This window comes from Serinus canaria, chromosome 23 (genome assembly GCF_022539315.1).
Source record: "Serinus canaria isolate serCan28SL12 chromosome 23, serCan2020, whole genome shotgun sequence".
NCBI lineage: Eukaryota > Metazoa > Chordata > Aves > Passeriformes > Fringillidae > Serinus > Serinus canaria.
This window is the reverse complement of record NC_066336.1, coordinates 5,984,581-6,006,802: the sequence shown is the minus strand read 5'-3', so window position 1 is coordinate 6,006,802 and position 22,222 is coordinate 5,984,581. Positions and strand designations below refer to the sequence as shown.

Below are 22,222 nucleotides of genomic sequence, written 5' to 3'. Positions count from 1 at the left end.
GCCTGCAGGAGGATGCACAGGAGGGTGCAGGGCCGAGGATGGCTGGGACTGGCCCCAGACTGTGCCACAGCCCAGTTTGGGAAGCTCCTGGCTCCCATCCCCATGGCTGATGGCACAGCAGTGCCAGCCCTCGGTGGCTTCCCTCGGTTCTGCTCGGGCCTGCCCAGGCAGGAGCCGTTCCCCTCCACCCGCGGAGCAGAGCCAGACACCAGAGTACTCTAAATAGGAGAAACTTTCATTTTGTTACAAAAGTAAAAGGCATAAACAGACGGTGAATCCTACAGGGCTGGGGCAGGCCTGGCTGCTCCACTCAGCTCTCAGCCCAGGGGAGGCTGCTCAAGGTGCTGGAGCCCCTTCCCTTAGAACCAGAGCCGTGCTGGGATGAGGCTGGCAGGGAGAGCTGGCCCGGGGGCTGCAGGGATGAACTGACCAGGTAGGAATTCCCATCGGGAAAGTCCTGTGGCACACGGACACAGCTTGGTGGGGCTGGGAGGGTTTGGGGATTGGTGCCCCCAGCTTGGCTGTAAATGCTCTGGAGAGATCCTGCTCCTTCCAAAATCCCCTTGGGACACCAGCCACGAGATTCCAGCATCCCCGGCGGGAGGCGCCGTCACCGAGCGTGCAGCGGAGGCCCCGGGAGCCCCGGGAGCCCCGGCAGCCCCGGGTCCGTCCGGCGGCGGGGCACGGCCAGGCTGGCTGCGTTGCTCTCCGTGCTGCGGTGGCTGTATGGCTTGGAGCTCCGAGCCGCGGCCGCTGCCCCCGCTCCGGGGCAGGGAGGGGCGGAGGGAGGCGAGCGGAGGCACTCGAGGTGGTCATGGCTGTGGGCTCGGCTCCCGTGGGTGCCCCACGAGAGGCTCGGGCTGCTGCGGCGCTGGATCCGCCCGGAGCGAGGGAGAGGAGAGGGGAGGAAGATAAAAAGAGAGTTAGTGCCAGGAACAGAGGAGCTGAGGAGCTGCGGGAGCAGGGCGAGCATCCAGGCTCGCCGGCAGAGTGGCACCAGGCTGGGGCAGAGAGAGGAGGGGGCTCCATCCCTGCCCCCACTGAGGCTCAGGAGCTCATGGGGGGCTGCAGGGAGGGAGCAGAGGGGCAGCCCACGGCCCACAGGTGACACATCCCATCCCAAGGTGCCCTGAAGGAACTTACCTTGGCCACAGGAGGAGGAACCGGGTGTTGCGGAGAGGAAAACGGGCAGAGGGGCCAGAGGGATCACCTAGGCCACAGAACGGGGCAGGGATGGGGGTCCAGACCTGCCCCAGGGGCCAGAGGGATCACCTAGGCCATAGAACGGGCAGGGATGGGGGTCCAGACCTGCCCCAGGGGCCAGAGGGATCACCTAGGCCATAGAACGGGCAGGGATGGGGGTCCAGACCTGCCCCAGGGGCCACGGCTCCTCCAAACTCTGAACCTCTCCTTGGCTGGGGCTCCCTCCCACAGCCACGGCAGGCTGGGCCCAGCCAGCCCAGGCTGCAGAGCCCTCTGCCACATCCCACAGTGTCCCACAGTGTCCCACAGTGTCCCCATGCAGACTGGGTGGCTCCAGCCCAGCACAAAGCCAGGAAAAACCTCTCCTTTTGTGGCAAAGCCTTCCTGTGCCCCCCTCAGCCCACAGCCCTGGCCCCACGCCCCCGTGGGTGGATTCTGGTGGGATGGATGGGGCATGGGGATGGCAGCACAGGCCAGAGCTGGCATGCAGTGGAGATGGGTGGCTGCAGTGGTGAGAGGGAGAAGGAAGCACTTTCTTACCAGCCAACCCTCAGAAACCAGGGCAAACGTCCGAGGAGGGGCAAATCCCGTCAGGCTGTGCAGGAAATGGCAAAGTCCTGGCAGGCATCCTCCTGGGGAAGACACCAGAGGTTATGCACCTCACACCTGCCACGGGGGCTGGCACACATGGGGGCACAGATGCCAGCTGGGGAAAGGACACTGAGGTGACAACAGCAGGGAGGGGATGAGCCCCTGCCCGGCCTGGAAATGTGGGACAGCAAATTCCCTTCCCTCCAGCAGAGTCACAGCAGCGTCAGCTGCTGCTCATCCCTCCCAGCAGGAGCTTCCAGGAGATTCCAGGTGAGGCCTGAGCCTAACAGAGTCCAGCTGGCACCTGGGAGATGCCAAACACTGGGACACACCTGCCCCCTTCTGTCCTCAAGGAGGAAAATAATCATCCAAGCAGTTAACTCTTTCAAAATAGAATTTTATTGAGTAACAAAGGAAACTGGTTTAAATAAAAACAGGAAGGAGTCTGGCCCCTGGTAACCCCCTCCTCACTGCTCCTCTGCCATCCCCCTGGCACAGGCACTTGCAGAGTACAAAGCACGACGCTGGTGAGCTCAGGGGGGCTGGGCTGCCCCCCAAAATGTGCTGCCCCTGCCCGAGGGTGAAACTGGTCTGTCTGATCCAAGGAAACCTGACAGGCAGCTGGGCACTGTGAGCCTCTGCCCCGGTGCCAACGTGCACAGCGCTCCCTGCACAGCACAGAAATGTTCTACGTAGAAAAAAAGTCCTACAAATTGTGCAAAAATATCCAGCAGCTTTGAGTAACACGATTCAAGTATTGCTACAAGGTTTGTGACTCTGCCTTCAGCCAAGGGACACGGAGCTGGCTGCCCGGGTGCAGAGTGGTGCTCAGGGATGGGCAGCTGGAATGGCTCCCAGGGCACTGGGGACAGCCCTGGGGACACTCTGCTGGTCAGAAACCCAAAGCAAGAGCACACCACGAGCTTATCAGAGAGCAGCACCCCCTCACTGCTTCCTTGTGAAACCCCACTGGGAAGGAATTCAGGACCCTCAGGAATTCACACACTTTGCTGCTGCCTTTTGGTCTCCCACAGACAGGACACAATCCTGGGAAGCTCCAGCTCCCAAACCTGACCCCTGTAGCCTTGTGCATCTTCTGAGAGTCACAGAGCACAGAGTGTTTCTTCTTCCCTTCTAGACGAGGGTCCCCTGACTCATGTCCTTGCTGCAAAACGTGTCTGACCAACTGGCAGGGCCAAAGCACGGCCCCAGCCAGCAAACAGCACCAGCAGGGATCACCCAGGACATCCACACTTGGCTCCAGGTCTGCTGGGAGCCAGAGTCCTCCCAGCTGAACAGCCCAGCTCACCAAGGCACAGCAGCAGCTTTGGAGAGGGGAAGCTGCTGCAGCCTGAGAGCCAGAACAGCCCTTCCAGGGCCCAGGGGAGCAGAGTGTGTGGATGGAGCTAACAGGGACACCAGGGAGGTGACACCTCCTCCAGCCTAGCCCCGAGTGGGAATCATCTGCCAGTGCCACCTCCCATCTCATGGCCCATCTCATTCCCAGCAGGAATCACAGCAATGCCCTGGAGCTCAGGGGTCTGGGGGCTCCTGGGGACCCCCTGTTCCAGCATGAGCCCAAGGGTCCCACAAGCTGTTGGGCTCTGTCAGGCAACACCCCTGACAGGCCTCATCACAGTGAAACAAATGAACAAAAAGTAATAAATAAATGTAAAAAAAGAAGGCAACGCATGGCTCGAGTCTTTGGCAGCTCTGGGCGCCAGGGCTGTCCTGCCTGAGGCCGGGGATGAGGCAGGGGAAGGAAGTGGCTGGAGCAAGGTGCAGGCACAGCAGGCACTGGGAACAGCACAGCACTGCTAGGGAATGCCTCCTACCATGCTGGTGTCAGTTTTGGCTCCAAGGGAAGGGATTTCACTCTTGGGACTGGACGGGGTCCCGCTATCTGGCTGGATAAATCCTCTTCTGTCTATCAAACTGCAAAACAGGAAGGGAAGAGCAGGTCAGGGAACAAAGACTGAGCCTGGGACCTCACAGGCCAGAGGGAAGGCTTCTCTCCCAGGAGCAGCAGAGCACAGCACAGGCAGGATGCTGGAGCACAGGGTTCCTGCCCAGCACAAGAGCCACAGACCCCTCCAGGAGCCACAGACCCCCTCCATGAGCCACAGACCCCTCCATGAGCCACAGACCCCCTCCCAGGAGCCACAGACCCCCTCCCAGGAGCCACAGGGAGCTCTGGGCCACCACAAACCCAAAGGAGAACTGGCCAAAGGGCTTCACAACATGAAACCCCATGAAAGAGGAACAATCTGGAGTAGAACGCTGTTCTCCTCCCCACAGCCTCCCAGCCTGGCTCCCTGAATGCACAGATTGACCAGCTCTGAATGGCAGCACTGCATTTTGGCACCTCCGAACCCACCACAAAGCCCAGGGACACTGCAGAGAGCAGGGCCTGATACAAAATATAAACCACAAAATATAAACCGAACTTTACAGCTGTTACACCCAGTCAGCACCACCGAGCTGCTTCAGGACTCCAGCCTGGATCCCCCAGGGATCCCCACATCCCCAGGCAGGCTGGGAGCTGAGGGGCAGGGCAGGGCCTGACTCTGCCCAGCTGCCCCAGCTTGTGACGAGCAGCAGCTGTCCTGTGCTCTCCCATGGCAGGAGGCAATTCCCAGAGCCTGGAGGCCACGGGCTCTTACCTGGGATAGAAGGGTCCACACAGCACTGCACAGCAGTTTGTGAGGATGCTTTTATGGCTGTAGGGATTGGCAAACTCCGAGCCCCTCTTGTTCGACCAGGACCCTTTGATCTGAAAGGGATGGACAGAGATTAGGAGGGGAAGGACGGAGAGCAGACTGTGACACAGCACTGGATCCTTGCAGGGCTGGAAGGTTTGTCCCAGAGCACAGGGAGGACACCTGCACAGCCACGTGCTGCCTCTGCTGAAGGGCAGCCCTGCAGCTGCAGAGCTCCCAAGCTGTGCCCTCCCCATGCACAGCAATGTCACTGCTGTCACCACTGTCACCATCTGCCACACCACCCTGTCCTGCAGCTGCCCTCGTGGTCTCTCAGGCTGGCACCCATCAGAGCAGGGCTCTGCTCCCTCAGGCTGCACAAACAGCCAGGGGATTCCCAGCCCAGGGGCTCCTCTGCCCCCACCCCACTCTGCCCTGAAACTGGCTGTGGCACAGGGGGTGGGCAGCTGCCACAGCTGCCACAGGCTGCACTGAAGCAGCACCAGCACCTTCACCAGCACATTTCCTCCTCTTGTTCAACTTCCTCTCCCCAGCTGCAGCACGAGGCTGGAGCCACGGGGCTCCCAGTGCTGGGGTACAAACTGTGGGCTTCACTCCCACAGCCCTGAGCAGTTCTGCCACACCTCTGAATGTAAGGTGGAGGGGAAAAGGGAAAAAGCAAAACCAAAAGGGATACAAACACACTTTCTGCAGTGCTGGAAGCTCCCAGCAAGGATTCCAAGTACTTCTGGCCAGAAGGGTGAATTTTGATTCTGAGGATCAGACAGATCCTGCTTTTCCATACAATCTGCCCCACTCAGGGCACTCATTTGGGCCTTGGAGCCTGTGCACAGCCCAGATTTGAAGGTAAATCTCATCAGATGTCTGTACATTGCTTGCTAATTAGAGATGAGGAACTGCCAGACACAAAGGGACTGGCCCAGGGTCTCAGGGGAAACCCGTGGTTACACGGGATGCTGAATTCAGATCACCAAGCTCACACCCAAATACTCCCCTGGGCCAACCTCCCTTTTTTAATCTCACAACTCCTCATTTTAAGCAAGGCCACAAACAGACTGGAAAAAACACACACGTGATGGTTCTAACTCAGCCACCTGAAAGAGCAGCCGTGGGCACAGGCTGTGTGCTGTGCACTGGGCTACCACAGGCAGTGAAACACTGCACTGAGGCAGCCAAGAATGCCCTGAAAGCTGCTCAGGATGGGTCGTGGGCAGCCTGGCAGCAGGACAGGCACGCAGGTACTTACATCTTCGTTCGTCGTCAGGTTGGAGGCGACTAAGTAAGTGTGAAAACCTGAGAGGCCCAAAATGGACCAGACTGAGAAAAAACAAATCACCAGCTCCAGCACAGTGAAACAGAAGTCAAGGAAGTCTCAAAACAAAATCATCCCACAAGGAGAGGCAGAGGACTGTTTGGGGAGGTTTGGGCAAGCTTCCCACTCCCTGAGCTGGTTTGCAAGGATCCACCAAGGCACAGCCTGCTCCAGCTCTTCCCTTTCCACCTAAACCTGCAATCAACCCACCCTCAGTCCCAGGTAGCCAGGGGACTAAATTAATTTGGGGAAAGGCCACCAGGGTGACCTGCAAAGAGCTCCTGGCCCCTCTCTGTCAGTGATTAGTGGTGCTGGGCACCCCGAGCAGCTGCTGCCAGCAGAAGGATATCTCGCAGGAGTTGTCTTCAGAGTGGCCAGGAACCCATCCCTCTGAGAGCCTGCAAAGCAAGAGAGAACAAGGAATGGCATCCCAGAAGGCAGCCCTGCCCCTGCAGCCACAACTCCACCCCGTGGGCCGTGTGGATCTGTCTGTCTGCCTGAGGAACACCCGCAGTCTGGGACACTGAAGGAATGTCAGCGCCCGGACACGGCTCCAGGAGATTTGGGGCTGGTGGGAAAGTCACCCTGGTCACCTTCCCTGCCAGGGTAAGGGGGCATGCACCAGCAGCTCGCCTGCTCTGGGGAAGCAAAGCCCCTCCCCAGCCCCCAAAGCCGCTCTGCAGCGAGGTGAAGGCAGACCTTGGGACCCTTTAGTCCCCCAGCCCCTTCCCGAGCCGTGTCCCAGGGGAGCAGGGCCCGGAGCTGAGCTGGAGTCACAGCCCCCGGGCAGGACTTACGCAGGGTGAGGTGGGTGACGACGCAGGCCAAGATGAAGGCGGTGAGGAAGGACAGGGACAGGATGAAGGCGTAGAAGTAGCGGTAGTTGCGCTTGCCCACGCAGTTGCCCACCCAGGGGCAGTGGTGATCGAACCTCTCTGGAACAAAGGCTCGAGGTGAGGAGGGCTCCTGCCCCCTCACACCCAGCAAGGAGCAGACTCTGCTCAGCCCCCCAGAATGAGGAGCTGCAAACCCATCCTCCCCCTGCAGAATCTCTCTGCAGCAGTGCAGAGGCACAAAGTCTGCACCGTGTCTGTACCAGCCTGGGGACAGCCTGGCCACACACAGTGAGGAGCCTGCAGCAAACTTTGTATTTGTGCAGGCCTGCACTGCATTCTACAGAACCCTCCTCCCAAAACCAGGGAAAACACAGCCAGCGAGTCTTGGATGTGCTGCCCCTTATCCCAAGCCACTGCTCCAGTGCTGCTTTCAATTTAAATGCAAAGGAGACAGACCATGCAATATCCTGGTTTATAATCCTCCAGGAGAAGCAAAAAGCAATCTGTCCAGGAACATAAGTGGCAGGATCAGTGACAGGACCAGAGGGGATGGATGGAGCTGTGTCAGGACAGGGCCAGGCTGGATATTGGGACAAGGTTCTCCCCCAGAGGGTGCTGGCACTGCCCAAGCTCCCCAGGGAACGGGCACGGCCCCGAGGCTGCCAGAGCTCCAGTGATGCCCAGGGTGGGGTTGCTGGGGTGTCTGGGCAGGGCCAGCAGCTGGATCAGTGGTGCCTGTGGGTCCCTCCCAGCCCAGGATGCCCTGTCCATTGCCCAGCTTTCCCCAGCCCTGCTCACCCACGCAGTTGTCGCAGACGCTGCAGTGGGAGGTGCGCGGCGGCCGGAACATCTTGCAGGTGTAGCAGTACTTGAGCTTCACCACGTACTTGTTGATCACCACCTCCATGGTGCGGGCTGGGGGACGGTACGTGGAGCTGCCCATGCTGTCTGCAGGGACAAGGAGGGACACTCACACCCCTGTGCCACCCCCAGCAGGCACAGCTCTCCTGGCTTTAACAGAACACAAGACAGGATTTGTTGCAGGGTGGGCAGCCAAGAGCTCCACTCAGCTCCTCACATTATTTATGGCCTGTCTTTGTTCAGTGGTGATGCTGATGCTGGGATGCCAAGAGGAAGCAGCGAGTGCCCAGTGCTGTGGAACATCAAGTAATTTACAAAGAGTGCGTGTGAAGCAGCAGCCCAGGAACACCAGCTCATCTCTGCATGTCCAGCAGGTCACAGCAGGCAGCCTGGCGGTGAAGGCACGTGTGGCTCTGCCACAGGAGCATCCCTGCCACTGCCAGCACACAACCTGTCACCCCACAGCTGCAGCACTCCCAGCCTGCAGGGACCTGCCTCCATCACTGTGGGGAAGGACAGCAGCAGGTCGTGAGTGCTCAGTAGATTCCCTGGAATTTGACATGCTTGTGTTTGTAGCACAAGAGGATTCCTCCTCCTCCAGGTTTAAACTGAGGATCTTTAGGGGCACTGCAAGTTACATCTCTGTGTGCTGGCACTCCATTATTCCCTGGGGGCTGGAGACTGTTCCTGTACACAGCAAGAGCTGGAAACCCTGGTATCATATGTGCAGTTTCAGGGGTTATTCCTTTTAGTCACTCCCAAAAAAGTACCTTTCCAACTGTGAGGAATTCTTTGTAAATAGTGATGCAACAGCGAGCATGTTAAGAGGATAATAAGTGGATTATATTAGCAGTAACAGCTGGCACATCAGGCAGCATCTGCAGACAGATTACTGCTTTAGGCCCTTATAAATAGAAACATAGATCAGCAGGCTGGGGATATTTAAGAAACATTTTTAAAGTCAGATGTAGAATTACTGCCTTGCATCTGTCTTCAGCAGGACAGATTCAAGCTGTCTCACATCAGCTCTGCTAAAGCATTTGCTCCAACCTGTCACATCAACGAGGTCCTCAGCTCCTGGATGCAAACACCTCCTTGGCTGTCCCCAGACCAGCGTGACAGAGCAGTTTTTAGAAGAGGACAAACATCAGCCTACTCTAAAGAACACCTCGCAGCACAGCAGGCTCGATGGCAATATCAAAAGGCATTAATTGTCCTTCAACTCAAATTAATTGTCTGGGAAAAAGCTGGGACTGAACAGGAGCAAAAAGCACCAGAGCTGCTCTGCAGATCCTCTCTGAGGCCCTGCCTGCTGTGCCAGAGGAGCTTGTTGCACCTCTCATCACGACTGGTAAACACTGCCAAGCCTCACAATCTGATACTCTGGATTTTCCTCCCTCCTGGACAAACCCAAAGAGCCAAGACCCAAAGAAGGGGCCTCACTGAGCCTGGAAGGTGCACAGGCACACACAGAGCTAAAACAGGAGAGGGATCAGAGCTCTCACCAATTCGCCTCTCCAGGTCTGCAGCCTCGCTGGGGGTGGCTCTGGGCAGGATTCCTGGGTCTCTGAAGCTTGTCTGGAGCAGGCAGCTGATGACAAAGAAGAAGAGGACGGCGGCAATGATGGGGATGGCCAGGGTCAGGTGATTGGCAAGGAAGGGGCAGCTGTTGAAAGATAAATAAAATGAATTGTTATCAATCATTGCCCAGACCCACTGTCAGCTGGGACATCACACCACGAGCTATCACAGGGCAGTGGGCTCAGCAGCTGGCCTGGGGCTGTTTTGGCAGAGATGGGGACTGGTGCAACCACACCCCACACCAGGGCAGCTCTGTTACTCACAGGTAGCAGGTGAGGACAGCCGAGGACACAGCCCTGCACACACAGAGCCACTGTCCCCTCCTGCAGAGCACCCAGAGACAGCGCAGAATGGGCTGCCCCAGCCCTGAGGGCTGCAGGCAGTGCTCAGGCTCTGCAGCACTCTGAGGGGATTAAGCAACTTTTGTTTCACCTCCCCAGCTCAGCTGCCCAGAACAAAGCACCCACCAAGCAACAAAACCCCTTCAGTCCGAGCCTGAGCCCCTCAGTCATCGACAGAAAGGTCAGTGAGAGGAGAGACGTGAGCCTGCTGTCACCCCTTTCCTGAGAGAACCTCCAGAGCCCACTCTGCCCCACTAGGGAACAAGAAATCACAGAAATCATAGAAGCCCCAAATGGTTTCGTTTGGACCTTAAAGACCATCCCATGCCACCTCTGCCATGGGCAGGGACATCTTCCACTGTCCCAGGCTGCTCCAAGCCCTGTCCAGCCTGGCTTTGGACATTTCCAGTGATCCAGGGGCAGACCCAGCTGCTCTGGGCACCCTGTGCCAGGTTTTCCCACAGAAACCATGAAATACAGACACAGACAAGATATATTTACTGTACACCCAGCAAACTGGAGTCTGTGCATCCTCCTAAAATAACAGTTTGGGAGAGCCCCGGGGCATCTTCAGGCACGAGAGAGTGACTCGGCAAGAAGGGAGGCAGAGCAGATGTCCTGTGTGCTCTGCCTGGAACACAAAGCCTCACTGTGCTGAGCTGCCCGTCAGCCCCCGACCTGGCACGGAGCTGTCAGGGCACGGATGATGCTGAGAAAGGGGTTTTTCCATCGGGATGCCGTGCCTGCTTCCCGCAGCTGCCTGTCCCTTTCAGCTCATCTGACTTCTCAGAACCTCTAATGCGATCAAGTGCTTTCCTCTCCCCACCAGCAGGCTCGGGCAGCTTTGCTCCGAGCCTTGCAGGGATAACGCCGTGATCCAAAGGCAGGCGTGGCCCCCCGCTCCAGGGAAAAGTGGCTCCCATCCCTCCCGGGACAGGGACGGAGGCAGGACACCAGAACCCTCCAAGGTGTCAGGAACCCAGGGTGCTCCTTCCCCAGCTCCCCAGGGCAGCACAGGACACACCGGGATGCTCCTGGCTCTCCCCTCCCTCAGGCTGCAGGAGCAGGGAGCTTCCCTGGACCAGCTTTCAAAGGAAAGATGCAGCTCCCAATTCCCCAGCCTCTGCTGCACAATGGGGGCCGAGCTCCAGTGCAGACCCCAAAGGGTTTCACATTTAGAAGAAACACTGCTCCTAGATCCCAGTGGTGGACAAAGCCCACGAGCCGTGGGGGTTTCCTGGGTGCACTTTTGGGCCAATTCTCTTACTGGGAGCAAAAGGGGAGACCTGGGGGCTGTATTTAGAGGCCAGAGGAGCATCCTAGGGGGACGTTAAACCCCTCCCTGGGGCGAGACTTAGCAAACAAGGCGCAGAACGACCTCTGCTCCCCACAAACACACCTGGGCACAGGTGATGGGGCAGTGACTGCCTGCAAAGGGGGTCAGGGGGCTGTACCGTGGGCAAGGACAGTGGGGAGGAGGGACAGCGGGGATCCCACGGGGGAAGGGGACCCCCAGCCCACCTCCCTCCCGGCACGGGGCCAGCGTGGGAGGCAGCTAACCCCGGCCGCCCCAAAGGCAGGCCTGAACATGGGGGGGACAAGCAGCCGCAAGGGGAGGCCCCGAGGCACGGAGCCCGCCCGGCTGCGGGGCCCCGAGCCCGCCGGGCCCAGACTCACTCGAAGGCGAAGAAGAGGCCGCTGGTGGCCAGGATGAGGCCGAGAGTGAGGACGAAGACGCCGCTGTGCCGCGCCAGCATGAGGCGGCCGCCGCAGAAGAAGCGGTTGCGGCCCGGGAACACCTCCCACTTCCTGCGGGGCCGCCGCGCCGCTCCGGCCCGCGGGGCCGCCGCCACCGCCCCGCCCGGGCCCGGGCCCGGCGTCGCCGCCGCCCCGGGCGGGATCTGCCGGTACTCGCAGTCCTTCATGGCCCCGCCGCGGCGCCCGGAGCCCCGGCCCGGCCCCGATCCCGGCCCGGCCGGTCCCGCCCCGAGCCCCGGCCCGGCCCCGATCCCGGCCCGGCCCCGCCGGTCCCGCCCCGAGCCCGGGCCCCGCCCCGCCGCACAGCGCCCCCTGCCGGCCCCGCCGCCACACCGGGAGCGCAGCGGGCCCGGCACCGGGCCCGGCACCCCTGACCCCGACTCCGACCCCTGCCCCGAGCCCGGCCCGGCGGAGTGGGCTGAGCCGCCTCTCCGGTAACTTTCACATGTTTATTGGGGTCGTGCATGTGCCCCCGCAGCGCCCGCCACCCCCGCCGTGCCCCTGCCCAGCCTGGCTCGGAGCCCGGAACCGGCTCCACGGAAAAAGAACCGGAACCGTCTGAGCAGCTCAGGGCAGCTGGACCCTCCCTGCCGTGCCCACACCACATCCCAGGGAATCCCCAAATCCATCCTGCCACAAACCCGTGCCTGCCATCGTCTCCTCCGGAGATGCAGGAACCCAGGAGCATCCCCATCCCAGGCAGGTGATGGGAATTTTGGCTGTCAGCAATGCCAGCAGAGCGGGGCAGGATGCTGCAGCATCACACCACAGAGAACATCCCGCCTGGGACACGGTAACGGAGGAGAAACACCTTTGTAACTGCAACGACAGCGTCATCACAGCCACCTCAGGCTTTCAGAGCAGCTGAGTTCCAGTTCTGAGCAGCTCCTGCCCCACTGCTGGCCTGTGCCAGCACAGCCCGCTACGTCCACGGGAGGAAGTTGCAGTGCAGGATCAGCCCCAGCAGCCAGTAGCCCAGGAAGAACCCCAGGATGCTCTTGCTGAGGGGGGTAGTCGATCGCCAGTTCAGCAGCAGCCTCACAACGGGGTTGTCCGAGGTCCCTTTCCCAGAAGAACTGTGAGATTTACCCAGAAGAGGCTTCCCAGAGGCTGGATTATCAGTCCCTGTGCTCCAGAGTAAAGGTTCGTGTTCCAAAAGCAGGTGAGCTGAGAACCAGTACAGGATGGGAGAGGAGGAGCCGAGGAAGCGGGTCAGCACCTGGAGACAACAGGCAGAGGAGAAATCACCCAAACTGCTGTGCTGTCACCGCCCCAGCCCCACAAGGAATCCCCCATCCTACCTGCACGTGCATGCAGAAGAACCCGAACACCAGCAGGGCCGTGCTGTGGACCACGTACACGAAGGCAGCAGGGCCACAAAATCCATCTCCTGCCTTTCCCCTCTCTTCACCCTTGCTCCTCTCTAGACCAAGAGTCAGGCAGTGCCGGGGGTTCGTGCTGATGTAGGTCCAGGCAGCCCACGAGCACAGAAGGGTGACAGGCAGAGCGAGCAGGAAATTTGGGATCTGTCTGAGCTCAAAGTACCTCAGGAAGCCCACGTTCCAGTAAGTGTCCTGGATATAGGAATAGACCAGAGGGAAGCGATGGGAGCACCAGGGGGGTTTAGCCTCACCCACGCCTGCCACCCGATAGCCCTTGTCCCGTGCCAGCTGCAGCAGCGGCTCGGGCACGCTCGGGGCCAGCCCCGCTCCGGGCTCGCAGAACCGCACGTAGGCGTAGTACTGAAACGCGGCAAAAGGCAGGAAAATCGCGGCACACATCAGGGCTGACGAAGACACCAGGCCGAGGAGCCGCTTGCACAGCACGGGGAGCTCCCTCGGGGACGCCGCCGTGCCCTGCAGCTGCAGCGCGAAGCGCCGGGCCCGCGGGTAGAGCACGAAGCCGGCGTTGAGCAGCCCGTTGGCCCGGGCCCCGGCGGCCAGCACGAACAGCAGCCCGCCCAGCCGCCAGCGCCCCGTCTCCAGCTGCCACATGGCGCTGAAGGCCAGCGCGGCGAAGGCGCTCTCCGAGTAGGCCGCGGCCATGAAGACGCCGGCCGGGCTGACGGAGAAGAGCAGCGCGGCCAGGAAGGCCTGGCGGGGCCGGCGCAGCACGGCCCGGCCCAGCGCCAGCAGCGCCGCGGCCGCCAGCGCCGCCAGCGCCGCGTTCAGCAGCGCGGCCGCCAGCAGCAGCCGGCTGCGGGGCTGCAGCGGCACCGGGCACGGCAGCAGCGCGGCCAGCAGCCGCAGCGCCAGCGGGAAGAGAGGCAGGAAGGCGCAGTTGTGCTCCAGCAGGTAGCCGCGCTCGGCGATGAACAGGAAATGCTCGGCGTCCCAGCGGCCCAGCCCGCCCAGCAGCCGCTCCAGCAGCGCGTCCCAGCCGCCCCGCGGGCCCGGCCGCGGCGGGGAGAAGGCGTCGGCAGCGTGGTCCGGGATCAGCAGGTTAAACACGGCCTGCAAAACAAGGGGGTTGCAGGCTGGCAGGGATGGCAGAGAGGGCTGCAGGCTGCCAGAGATGCTCTGGTACCCAGAGCTCCTGGCGCTCCAACAAGGTGTGAGGGTGGCACCGAGACCGGAGCCCAGGATGCCCACGAGGCTGTGAAAAGGTGCACACACAGCCTTTTGGGGTGTTTACATCTGAACAGAATAACGCTCTGGGATGCAGCATGGATCCCTGCAGAACTGGCCAGGGAAAGCTGTTCTGGCTATGACTGGGCTCTGTGCTGGCTGTCACAACCAAGCTCTCCCATGCTCAGAGCAGGATGTCTCTGGAAATAAGACTTGGGAGGAACGTAGAGGAGGAGATTATTGTTCCTTTTCTGTGGATAAACACACTTTGAGCCGAACCAACCACTTGCAGCAGCAGCATGAAAACACAGCAAGTCACAAGGAGATTAATGCAATTTTACTTAACAGCAACCTGTAAGTAAAACCCCTGGCTGGAGACAGTCTGTTGGCTCTCCAGAGAGGATGATTTCCCCATTGTGCAGAACCAGCTCCTGGATCCCAGGGGTACAGCAGGGAGGAGCCTGGGAGCAGCAAACCCCAGCAGAGCCTCCCTGGCAGGAGGACAGACTTGCCTGCAGCAGCAGCGCCAGGGCCCGGCAGCGCAGGGCAAACCACACGACCTCCCGGAGCTGGGGGTCTGCCCGGCTCCACAGCTCCATCCCACAGCCAGCAACTGCCTCAGGAGTGCCAGGGGAATCCTCCTTCCAGTTTGGGAAACCTGGGCTGGTGAACACAGAGGACAAAGAAAGGGATTTCTGTGAATTTACTGTCAGGCACTTGAAAGGTGCGAGTCTCTGTGAACAAGAAAGTCACTTATGGAAGAGATGATGCAGAGACCTCTTTGATATTGTTCCTACTGAAAAAAAAAATCCCTGACTTGTTAAGCTTGGCCAAGACACTGAGGGAGAGAGGCTGGGGCGTGATCTCTGAGCCCGGGCCGGGGTAAATCCCTGGAGCAGACAGGCAGCTCAGCTGCCTCAGCAGGAGCTCCAGCAGCTGGAGCCAAGCATCCTCACACACATCCAGTGCCAATGAATGGGAGCTAAGCCTCTTTTTCTTGGAATGGAGACAGAATTCCTGCGGACTCTGAGCATAACCCCCGTGTAAGCAGTTGCTGAGTGGAGCTGCCAGGAGCTCCCTCCTCTCTCCTGCTCTGTGTTTGCCCCTGGGAAGCCAGGAATGGATTTACTCAGCTGGCTCCATGGCACCAGCTCTGCCAGAGCAGGGTGGAATTCAGGCACTCAGCTTCCCCCAGCACTGGCAGCACTGGCAGGACACAAACTCTGTGCCACTCCACCCTCACCACCTGCAGTTCTCCAGTGTTTTGGCAAAGCTCCTGGCACCTGCCTGCCAGGCACACTGCACGTTCTGAGTCCACCCATCCACTTCCTCCCTGCAAACCTCGCCTGAGGGATTTCATCCTCTCTGGTGAGCCTCCCCAGTTCAGTGCCTGCATGTCCTGGTGGCCCAGCTCTGATCCCTGGCCCCGAGCCATGGGAGGCAGGCAGGATCTGCTGTGCAGCTCTTCAAGATAAAACATTTCTTCCGTTGGTTCCCCGGCCACCAACTGCTTTCAGTTAGAGAAACACACAGCCCACAGCTCTCGCTGGGTCCCATGACACCACATCCTGCCCTTCTGTCTGCTCCAGCACTCTGCAGCACACAGAGATCCCCAAACCCATCGCTCCACAACCTAAAATCACTGACATTTCCCTAGTGCCATTGTGGAGAAAAAACCCTGCCAGGCTGAAACTGCACGAGAGGGCAGAGAGCAGATCATCAGCAAGGCAAAAACCAAGATCCAGACCGGCTCACTGACAGCTCCAATCCCCAACCACAGGGTTATGCTTCCTGTTTAACCACAAATAAAAGTTTTGGGGCTGCTCCTATTCCCCTTGTGCTCCCCAGCACTCACAAAGCAACTGGTGGGAGGCACATTCTCCTGCATCACGAAGCTGTGACGTTATTTTGAGCGAGGGGACACTTCAGCCCAGCTGTAAACTCTTTTAAAGCACATTCACAGCTGCAAATCCTATTAAAGCACAACAGCAAAAATCGTCCCGGCACTTTAAATATAGTTTTTTCAAAAAGCAGAGAAAAAGCCTCGCCTGAATGTGCCAAGAGAGCTCAAAGCAAACAGCTTTAAAAAGCCTGTTCCTGTCACGACGCAGCACACCTTGTGACAGAGCAAAGCCTTCAAAAGAGCTGCAGCCCACAAGCCCCGTTTGGATCCAGAACGCAGCGTCGGGAATGGCTCTGCCCCAAAAATCCTGTGGGAAAGAGCACCTGCACGAGCACAAAAAAGAGAGGGAGAAGGGCGTTAAAAATATTCCGGCAGAAAAACGTGCAAAGTCTGAATTAAAGATGTTTTTCCCTCTGGGTTCTGCGCTTCTCTTGGCTCTCTGTGAATCACAGTTTGGAAGCGGCGCTGAGAGAGGGATGTGGCATCGGCCGGTGAAGGAGGACGGGACGGGAGCGGCGGATCCGTGCAGCCGCAGTGCAGGGCAGGGACCAGCCGGTGGCAGCAGCCGCTCGCCACAACGGCATCGCCCCGCCACGGCCGGCAGGGTCCGGGATGCTGCTCCAGCCCGCTGAAACTGCACGGTCCGGGCACCGGTACCTCCCCAGCCCGCGTCCCAGCACGGTCCGGGCACCGGCACCTCCCCAGCCCGCATCCCTGCACGGTCCGGGCACCGGTACCTCCCCAGCCTGTATCCCAGCACGGTCCGGGCACCGGCACCTCCCCAGCCCGCATCCCTGCACGGTCCGGGCACCGGCACCTCCCCAGCCCGCATCCCTGCACGGTCCGGGCACCGGCACCTCCCCAGCCCGCATCCCTGCACGGTCCGGGCACCGGCACCTCCCCAGCCCGCATCCCAGCACGGTCCGGGCACCGGCACCTCCCCAGCCTGTGTCCCTGCACGGTCCGGGCACCGGCACCTCCCCAGCCCGTGTCCCTGCACGGTCCGGGCACCGGCACCTCCCCAGCCCGCATCCCTGCACGGTCCGGGCACCGGCACCTCCCCAGCCCAACAGACCCTCCAGACACGTTCTAAAACCCCTCCTAAGCAGGACGCCAAAGGAACGGAGCAGGATTTGGGAAATGCCGTTTGCGCTCTCGGCCATCCCCCTGCCCGGTGCAGCTGCGGCTCCAGCAGCGCTGCCTTCCCTGGCTCTGGACTCAAACGGGAGCGGGTTCGGCCCGTGCACAGCGCACGGCGTGAACCGAACCTGCTCTGGGTCAGAACCCGGCTGTGCCCGGCTCGCTGCAGGCTCGGCTGCGGCTCCAGCCCGGCACAGGGACGGGGCAGCCCCTGCCGTGCCCAGCCCATCCCGGGACTGCCCGGGCCGGTTCCGCCGCTGCTCTCCGGCAGCCGGACCCGCTGGGGCCGCAGGGCTCGGCTCCCCCCGGCAGGCAGGACCGGCCGGGGCTGCTCGGCATCAGGGACAGCTCCCGTTCAACTGAGGAGCGGCCGGACACGGGAGGGAGCGCCGACCGCCCGTCCCTGGGCACACGGGGCCGTCCCGGGCCGCCTCCAGCCCGCCGGTGCCGCTCCTGCCGCCGGCGGGGCCGCACGGCGCTGCCCGGGACACGAACCCCGCCCGACCCCGCGCCTGACCCGGCCCCTCGGGCCTCACCGTGCGGCTCCTGCCGGTCCCGGGGTCGGGCCGAGGGCGGTGGGGGACACCCCGGTTCCGGTCCCGGCTCCGATCCCGGTCCCGGCTCCGATCCCGGTTCCGGTGCCGCAGCGCCCCCTTGCGGAGGGACGGAGGGAGGCGCGCGCGCGGCTCCCTGGCACCGCCCCCTGCTCCTGCGCGCGCTGCTTCCGGCACCGCCCCTTCCGGCGGCGCGCGCGTGTGGGGAAGGGGCGGGCGGCGCCATCTTTGTTGAGGGCGGGCGGGGGAGCCGGGCCAGGACGGAGAACCGGAACCGGGACAGGCCCAGGGCTGGGCCCCGCCAGCAGCAGCGCAAGGACCTGAGGGCGGCCTGAATGCCGATCCCTCACGCTCTGCACCCGAATCTTTCCATTCCTAGGGCAGTTCGTTACACGCTTCTCTCTGACCGGACCGCTCTGCCGTTCCCCATTTTTGCCAGCAAAGGGGAAAACCTGAGTTCAGCCCGAGCCCTCAGTAAAGCCCTCAGGATCCGGGCCGGCCCGGATCCACCGGGGGTGAAGGAAAAACCATTAAGGAGACTCCCTGAGCACTTCATCGGGCGTCAGACTTTGAAGAATCCACGTTTTCTTTGCTGGCAAAAAAATGGGGAACAGCAGAGCGACTGGGGTCCAAAGGTGTGTGAAGGAATTCCTGGGATGGAAGGATTCGGGTACAGATCCGGCCCACAGCATCCAGGGTTTGAGCTGCGGGCAGCCACGGTGGGCTCAGGCGTGGCTCCCCCAGGGCCACACTCTTGTCATTTTACTCATTTCTCTTCTCTGCCCTTCATTTTCACCCTTGGAGAAGTGCACAGGGGCTGCGGCTGTGCCCACACCAGTGATGGGGGAGCAGAATTCCTCCCCTGGGATCAGCTGGGTGCAGAATTCTGGTGGAATGGGTCTTGAGGAGCGCTCCTTCCTCTCCTCCCTCGTTACCTGCCTCCAGGTCACTGCTGGCTCCTCGCTGTCCAGGAACAGCAGCACAACTTCCAGGTGCCTTCATCAGGCTCAGCACAGCTCCTGGAACACACAATGGACTGTCAGGGCAGCTGGGTGTGCCCTGCCAGAGCCCAGCACAATCCTGGGTGCCAGCGTTTCCTGAAGCCAAGGAAGCCCGGCGCCGTTCCTGCCTTTTGAGCAATCCACTGGAAGGACTCTCCTGCCAGGAAGAGCTCCCACCATTCCTGCTGACAGACAAGACTTTTCAGGAAAAAAACTCTTTGATTTTGGCACAGTCGCTCCCAGGAACCTGAAGTCTGAGGAATGAAGGCTCTGGGAACTGAGAGCTCCTGAGGACAGGACTGGGAAGATAAAACAAGGGGAATTTCTGAACAAAAATGACGTTTGCCTTTAAAAAAAGCTGGTTTTTCTTTAATGAGCTCAGAGCAGTTCTAGCTACCCTACTTGCAGTATCCACTGAGGACAGAGCCTCGGGCTAAATGAAATACCTGCTTCCACAGCCTGTAACTGCAGATCCTCACCCAGACAGCCTGGGCTTGGCCTGCTTGCTGCAGGACAGCCTGGGAGCTCTGTCTGCTGGAAAGGCCCGGCTCGGGAGGAGGTCAGGCGTCTGTGCCACGCTCCCAAGAAAATGTGAAAAATGCGAGGGGAAGGAAAATTTTCCATTTTACAGAGCTGGGAGGGAACTGCCTCCCCTCCCAGCAAGGCCCTTCCCTCCCTGGCAACAACAGCTTCACCTCACGCTGCAAATCCTGAGCCTGGGCAGCTCCTGAGGAAAAATCCAGCAGGGAAAGCCAAGTCGGAGCAAGCAGCATCAGAGCTCCTGAGCAGGGCAGGCCTCGAGCATCACCTGGCAGCACTGAGCTGCCCTCCCTGTCCTGCCAATAAAAAAAACCCTTACAAACATCTTACCAAGATTTAATGTACATTTATTCTTAACACGTGGAACATATAGTATAAAGATTTCATACTGAATAAATGATATTCATTAAGCCAAAAAAGGAAAAAAGGGAGGAATTTACATCAAGTTTTTAGCTACATCGTCTGAAATACAAATATGCAGAATTCATCACTGAAAAATCTCAATTGTGTTTCTTCATCAGGAACTTCAACTGAACCTAGAACTTTTTCACACCTCGATTAGAAAGAAAACAAAAACAGGAAAAAAATAAACTATAAGTTGATTGGCTGCTGAGACAGCAATGACTTTATACACAGAGACCTGTACAGCATCCTCCAGGGAGGGATGTCTGGCAAGAGATTAAATAATTGTGTCTCGCTTTTGCAGGTCATCAACTCGTTAACTCGTCATACTATAAAGGGTGGGAGGGACAAAACTGCAGGAGTCTCAGGGTATGTGCAATGTACAACGTCATATATATATACACACGTGGCAGCGCTGGGCTGCAGCTAAAGGTTAAAACCAGTTCTAAGAGGTGATCTCAGGGTTATTCATACAATCAAGGAGGAAGAGAGAAAGAGGTCAGGGTGTTGTAGGTTCACACATTATACTTTGGGGGAAAAGCCTTTTTTTCTCCTCAACATTAACTAAAAACATTTTTAAAAACTACAGCTTGCTGCTGATCCAGCGTTTTTTTCTTTTTTTTTATCCATGTGAGACATTATTACAGTATGTTTACAGTTTAAGGTGTACAGTACATGGAGTTCTACACGCTACTGCACAGGCCTCCCTTGGACAAGGTCTGTTCACAACTGGTAACTTCTTGGTTCCTGCAAGATTGTGAATGTACAACGATAAACCACACAGAGTTCAGCAGTCACTTTTTGTCCTTCAGAGTTTACCATTAAAAACAGTTATGAAAGTGGTGCCTGTCAATGGGATAACACGGCAAGTCGTCTTTCCCCAAACTCACTGTAAACGACAGTAACTTTGGTTAAAATAAAAAAAGTCTTCTATGTAGACAGAACTTTGTCTCCTTTAATAAGGGATTGGGGACAAATCTGAGGGGCAGGGAAGGGGAGAGGGGCCGGGGAGGTCCTTCCCCGAGGGAGAAGCAGGACAGCGCAGGGCAGACAGTGGATTCTGAGGTGGTTTTGCATAAATAAAGGGCAACAGTCAGTTTCTAAGTTCTCCACTCACGCACACGCACACGGGGGCTCGGATCCCACAGCTGTCATGACTGGCCAATTAAAAACAGTACATCACAAATAACTTGTGAAACCAAAGAGTTCATCAAAGGCGACACGGAGATGTCCAAGAGCCGCGACTCGTACAAGGTGAACTCCGAGTGGTTCTCGTCCACCTTGGCCAGGGCCAGCAGCGCGCGGGCGGCGCGGCGCATCATGTCCACGCTGGTGGCCTCGAAGGGAGGGCTCTGCATGTGCATCAGCCCCGCCTGGCTCTGCTGGAACTGTGTGGCGGCCAGGCTGTCCTCCAGGAAGCCCAGCAGGTTGCCAATGCTGCCCTTCTGCACAGCAATGGCTCTGGCGGCCAGGCTGTCCCCCTGGGCCAGGTTGGCCAGCAGCACCACGGCCATCTCCCGGCACACCGGGTTCTTTCTGTCACTGAGGAACCGCACCATGGTGCTGTACAGCTTCTCCAGGCGGCTGAACGGCGGCGTGGCCAGGATCAGATCCACGTTGTTGTCCTGGATGCTGAGTTTGCTGAGTGTTTCCAAAACCAGTCTCTGAGGGGAGAGGACAGCGTTGGGTCCCAGTGTAGGAAAGGGATCCTGGGCCTCTGCTGAGGGACACACTGCCCAGTGGAGGAGTCCATCCAGGATAGGCAAACAGATGCTTTCCGGGTAAGGGGAGAGGTCCAGCTGCCCAGAAATGTTGGCCAACGTGACCAGTGTGTTTTCACGCAGCATCTCCAAACAGTCCCACCACCACTCCACCTTGTTGCAGCTCACCCCTTGGTCCTGCTCCTCCTCCTTCTCATAGGTCAGGGGGGCCTGTTTGCGTTCGGGATGCTTGTGGTGTAGGAGGATCAGTTTCCCTAGAATCAGCAGCAGCCCAGGGTGTTTGGACATTTCAAAGTCATTGCCTGGCACAAACGATAAACTCCTGATGATGTTGGAGACGCAGATGCAGCGCTTGGCCAGAGAGTCCTGCCAGTCCAGGAGGGTGCAGAGCGGCGTCTCGTCCTTACTGTGGGGTTCGTCCTCCAGGATTTTTATATTTCTGTGGCTCTGAGCTGGACTGATGACAAAGGGAAACTTGCTGCTCTCCTTGGCCGTTTCCGAAGCTTTGACCTCTTCCTCCTCCCCTGCCAGGGAGCCCGGGCGTGCCGAGAGCATGTCGTCCATGGTGGCAGTTATCCTCTTCTCCGAGGAGCCGTCGGGCGCGGGAGCCTCCCCTTCCCTGGGGCTCGGGTTGCTCTCGGCTGCTGAACGTTTCCTCAAGGCAGAGGAGCAGGAAGCTCGTTTGTGAGGCAAGGGCAGCTCGGTCTTGCTCTCGAAGTGTGTCTGGATGTGCTCGGTGGTGTCCCCGCCGCCGATGCGCCAGTGCAGGAGCCCGCTGTCGAACTCCTGCACCCGGCCCAGCTTGTCCGAGTAATCCACCACGAAGGGGTCGTTCTTCTGCACCACCTTCACTGGAAGCTTGTCAAATTTACTCACTAGCTTCTCCTCACTGCTCTCTAGAGGTACTTTGTCCTTGCTCGAAAACGCAGCCTCCTCCTCTTCCTCATCCTCCTCTTCCTCCTCACAGTTCAGGCTCCGTGGCTCATCGTCCTCCTCCCCTTCTTCAGGGGAGGAAGCTGAAGATTTGCAGAACCTTTCTGGATCTAATAGTGTTCTTTGCCCTGGGTCTCCTACCTCGTATTCCTTCAGGATTCCAAAGATCTCGATCAAGCAGCGCCGGAAATATTCCACCAGGAGTTCCAGCAAGCCTGGCAGCTACAGGGGGGACAAAAACAGGAGGGGAGGAAGGAA

The 22,222-nt window shown here is 59.2% G+C and overlaps 4 protein-coding genes across 15 annotated transcripts in view; all 4 read right to left on the bottom strand.

Annotated features, from left to right (window-relative positions):
* Positions 1-214: 214 nt before the first annotated feature.
* Positions 215-11,435, bottom strand: ZDHHC18 (zinc finger DHHC-type palmitoyltransferase 18). Of its 8 annotated transcripts, XR_007779401.1 has the most exons (11): positions 11,123-11,435; positions 9,029-9,189; positions 7,461-7,610; positions 6,624-6,761; positions 6,176-6,224; positions 5,761-5,863; positions 4,458-4,567; positions 3,630-3,729; positions 1,744-1,835; positions 1,144-1,210; positions 215-871 (listed from the first exon to the last, which is right to left on the bottom strand). XR_007779401.1 is itself a non-coding variant. In XM_050983299.1 (9 exons), exons 1-9 carry the CDS (start codon positions 11,368-11,370, stop codon positions 1,794-1,796), a joined length of 1,101 nt encoding a protein of 366 aa, XP_050839256.1. In that variant the 5' UTR covers positions 11,371-11,435; the 3' UTR covers positions 215-1,793. The 8 variants fall into 8 exon arrangements, 2 of the variants coding, with proteins under 2 accessions (XP_050839256.1, XP_030087913.1); XR_007779398.1 differs by having other exon boundaries at positions 1,144-1,835; XR_007779400.1 differs by having other exon boundaries at positions 215-1,210; positions 1,273-1,835.
* A 198-nt stretch (positions 11,436-11,633) lies between these two features.
* On the bottom strand, positions 11,634-17,498 carry PIGV (phosphatidylinositol glycan anchor biosynthesis class V). Of its 4 annotated transcripts, none has more exons than XM_030232047.2 (5): positions 17,350-17,498; positions 15,885-15,996; positions 14,283-14,433; positions 12,505-13,656; positions 11,634-12,422 (listed from the first exon to the last, which is right to left on the bottom strand). In XM_030232047.2, exons 3-5 carry the CDS (start codon positions 14,367-14,369, stop codon positions 12,126-12,128), a joined length of 1,536 nt encoding a protein of 511 aa, XP_030087907.1. In that variant the 5' UTR covers positions 14,370-14,433; positions 15,885-15,996; positions 17,350-17,498; the 3' UTR covers positions 11,634-12,125. The 4 variants fall into 4 exon arrangements, 3 of the variants coding, with proteins under 3 accessions (XP_030087907.1, XP_050839253.1, XP_030087908.1); XM_050983296.1 differs by lacking the exon at positions 17,350-17,498 and adding an exon at positions 16,942-17,327 and having other exon boundaries at positions 15,887-15,996; XM_030232048.2 differs by lacking the exon at positions 15,885-15,996 and having other exon boundaries at positions 17,350-17,496.
* Positions 16,004-16,934, bottom strand: LOC127060403 (uncharacterized). The gene is made up of 2 exons (XM_050983302.1): positions 16,411-16,934; positions 16,004-16,330 (listed from the first exon to the last, which is right to left on the bottom strand). Exons 1-2 carry the CDS (start codon positions 16,834-16,836, stop codon positions 16,031-16,033), a joined length of 726 nt encoding a protein of 241 aa, XP_050839259.1. The 5' UTR covers positions 16,837-16,934; the 3' UTR covers positions 16,004-16,030.
* Positions 17,499-19,234: 1,736 nt separating the features above from the next.
* Positions 19,235-22,222, bottom strand: part of ARID1A (AT-rich interaction domain 1A) — a 54,172-nt gene continuing 51,184 nt past the window's right edge. For both annotated transcript variants that reach the window (XM_050983293.1, XM_050983292.1), the window contains exon 20: positions 19,235-22,186. In XM_050983293.1, the coding sequence (XP_050839250.1) occupies positions 20,462-22,186 (1,725 nt within the window). In that variant the 3' untranslated portion in view covers positions 19,235-20,461. The remainder of the gene's footprint in view (positions 22,187-22,222) is intronic.

What these genes read in the sequence shown, in the direction of transcription:
- PIGV (XM_030232047.2), bottom strand. Translation starts at nt 14,369, where the DNA reads ATGGAGCTGTGGAGCCGGGCAGACCCCCAGCTCCGGGAGGTCGTGTGG. An exon ending in CCCTGGCGCTGCTGCTGCAG is followed by an intron (nt 13,657 to 14,282) that starts GCAAGTCTGTCC and finishes CTTGTTTTGCAG; the next exon opens with GCCGTGTTTAACCTGCTGAT. An exon ending in TCTTCTGCATGCACGTGCAG is followed by an intron (nt 12,423 to 12,504) that starts GTAGGATGGGGG and finishes TGTTGTCTCCAG; the next exon opens with GTGCTGACCCGCTTCCTCGG.
- LOC127060403 (XM_050983302.1), bottom strand. Translation starts at nt 16,836, where the DNA reads ATGGCCGAGAGCGCAAACGGCATTTCCCAAATCCTGCTCCGTTCCTTT. An exon ending in CTGGGATACAGGCTGGGGAG is followed by an intron (nt 16,331 to 16,410) that starts GTACCGGTGCCC and finishes CGGGCTGGGGAG; the next exon opens with GTACCGGTGCCCGGACCGTG.
- ZDHHC18 (XM_050983299.1), bottom strand. Translation starts at nt 11,370, where the DNA reads ATGAAGGACTGCGAGTACCGGCAGATCCCGCCCGGGGCGGCGGCGACG. An exon ending in ACCTGACGACGAACGAAGAT is followed by an intron (nt 4,568 to 5,760) that starts GTAAGTACCTGC and finishes CATCCCTTTCAG; the next exon opens with ATCAAAGGGTCCTGGTCGAA. An exon ending in CCAAAACTGACACCAGCATG is followed by an intron (nt 1,836 to 3,629) that starts GTAGGAGGCATT and finishes TGTCTTCCCCAG; the next exon opens with GAGGATGCCTGCCAGGACTT.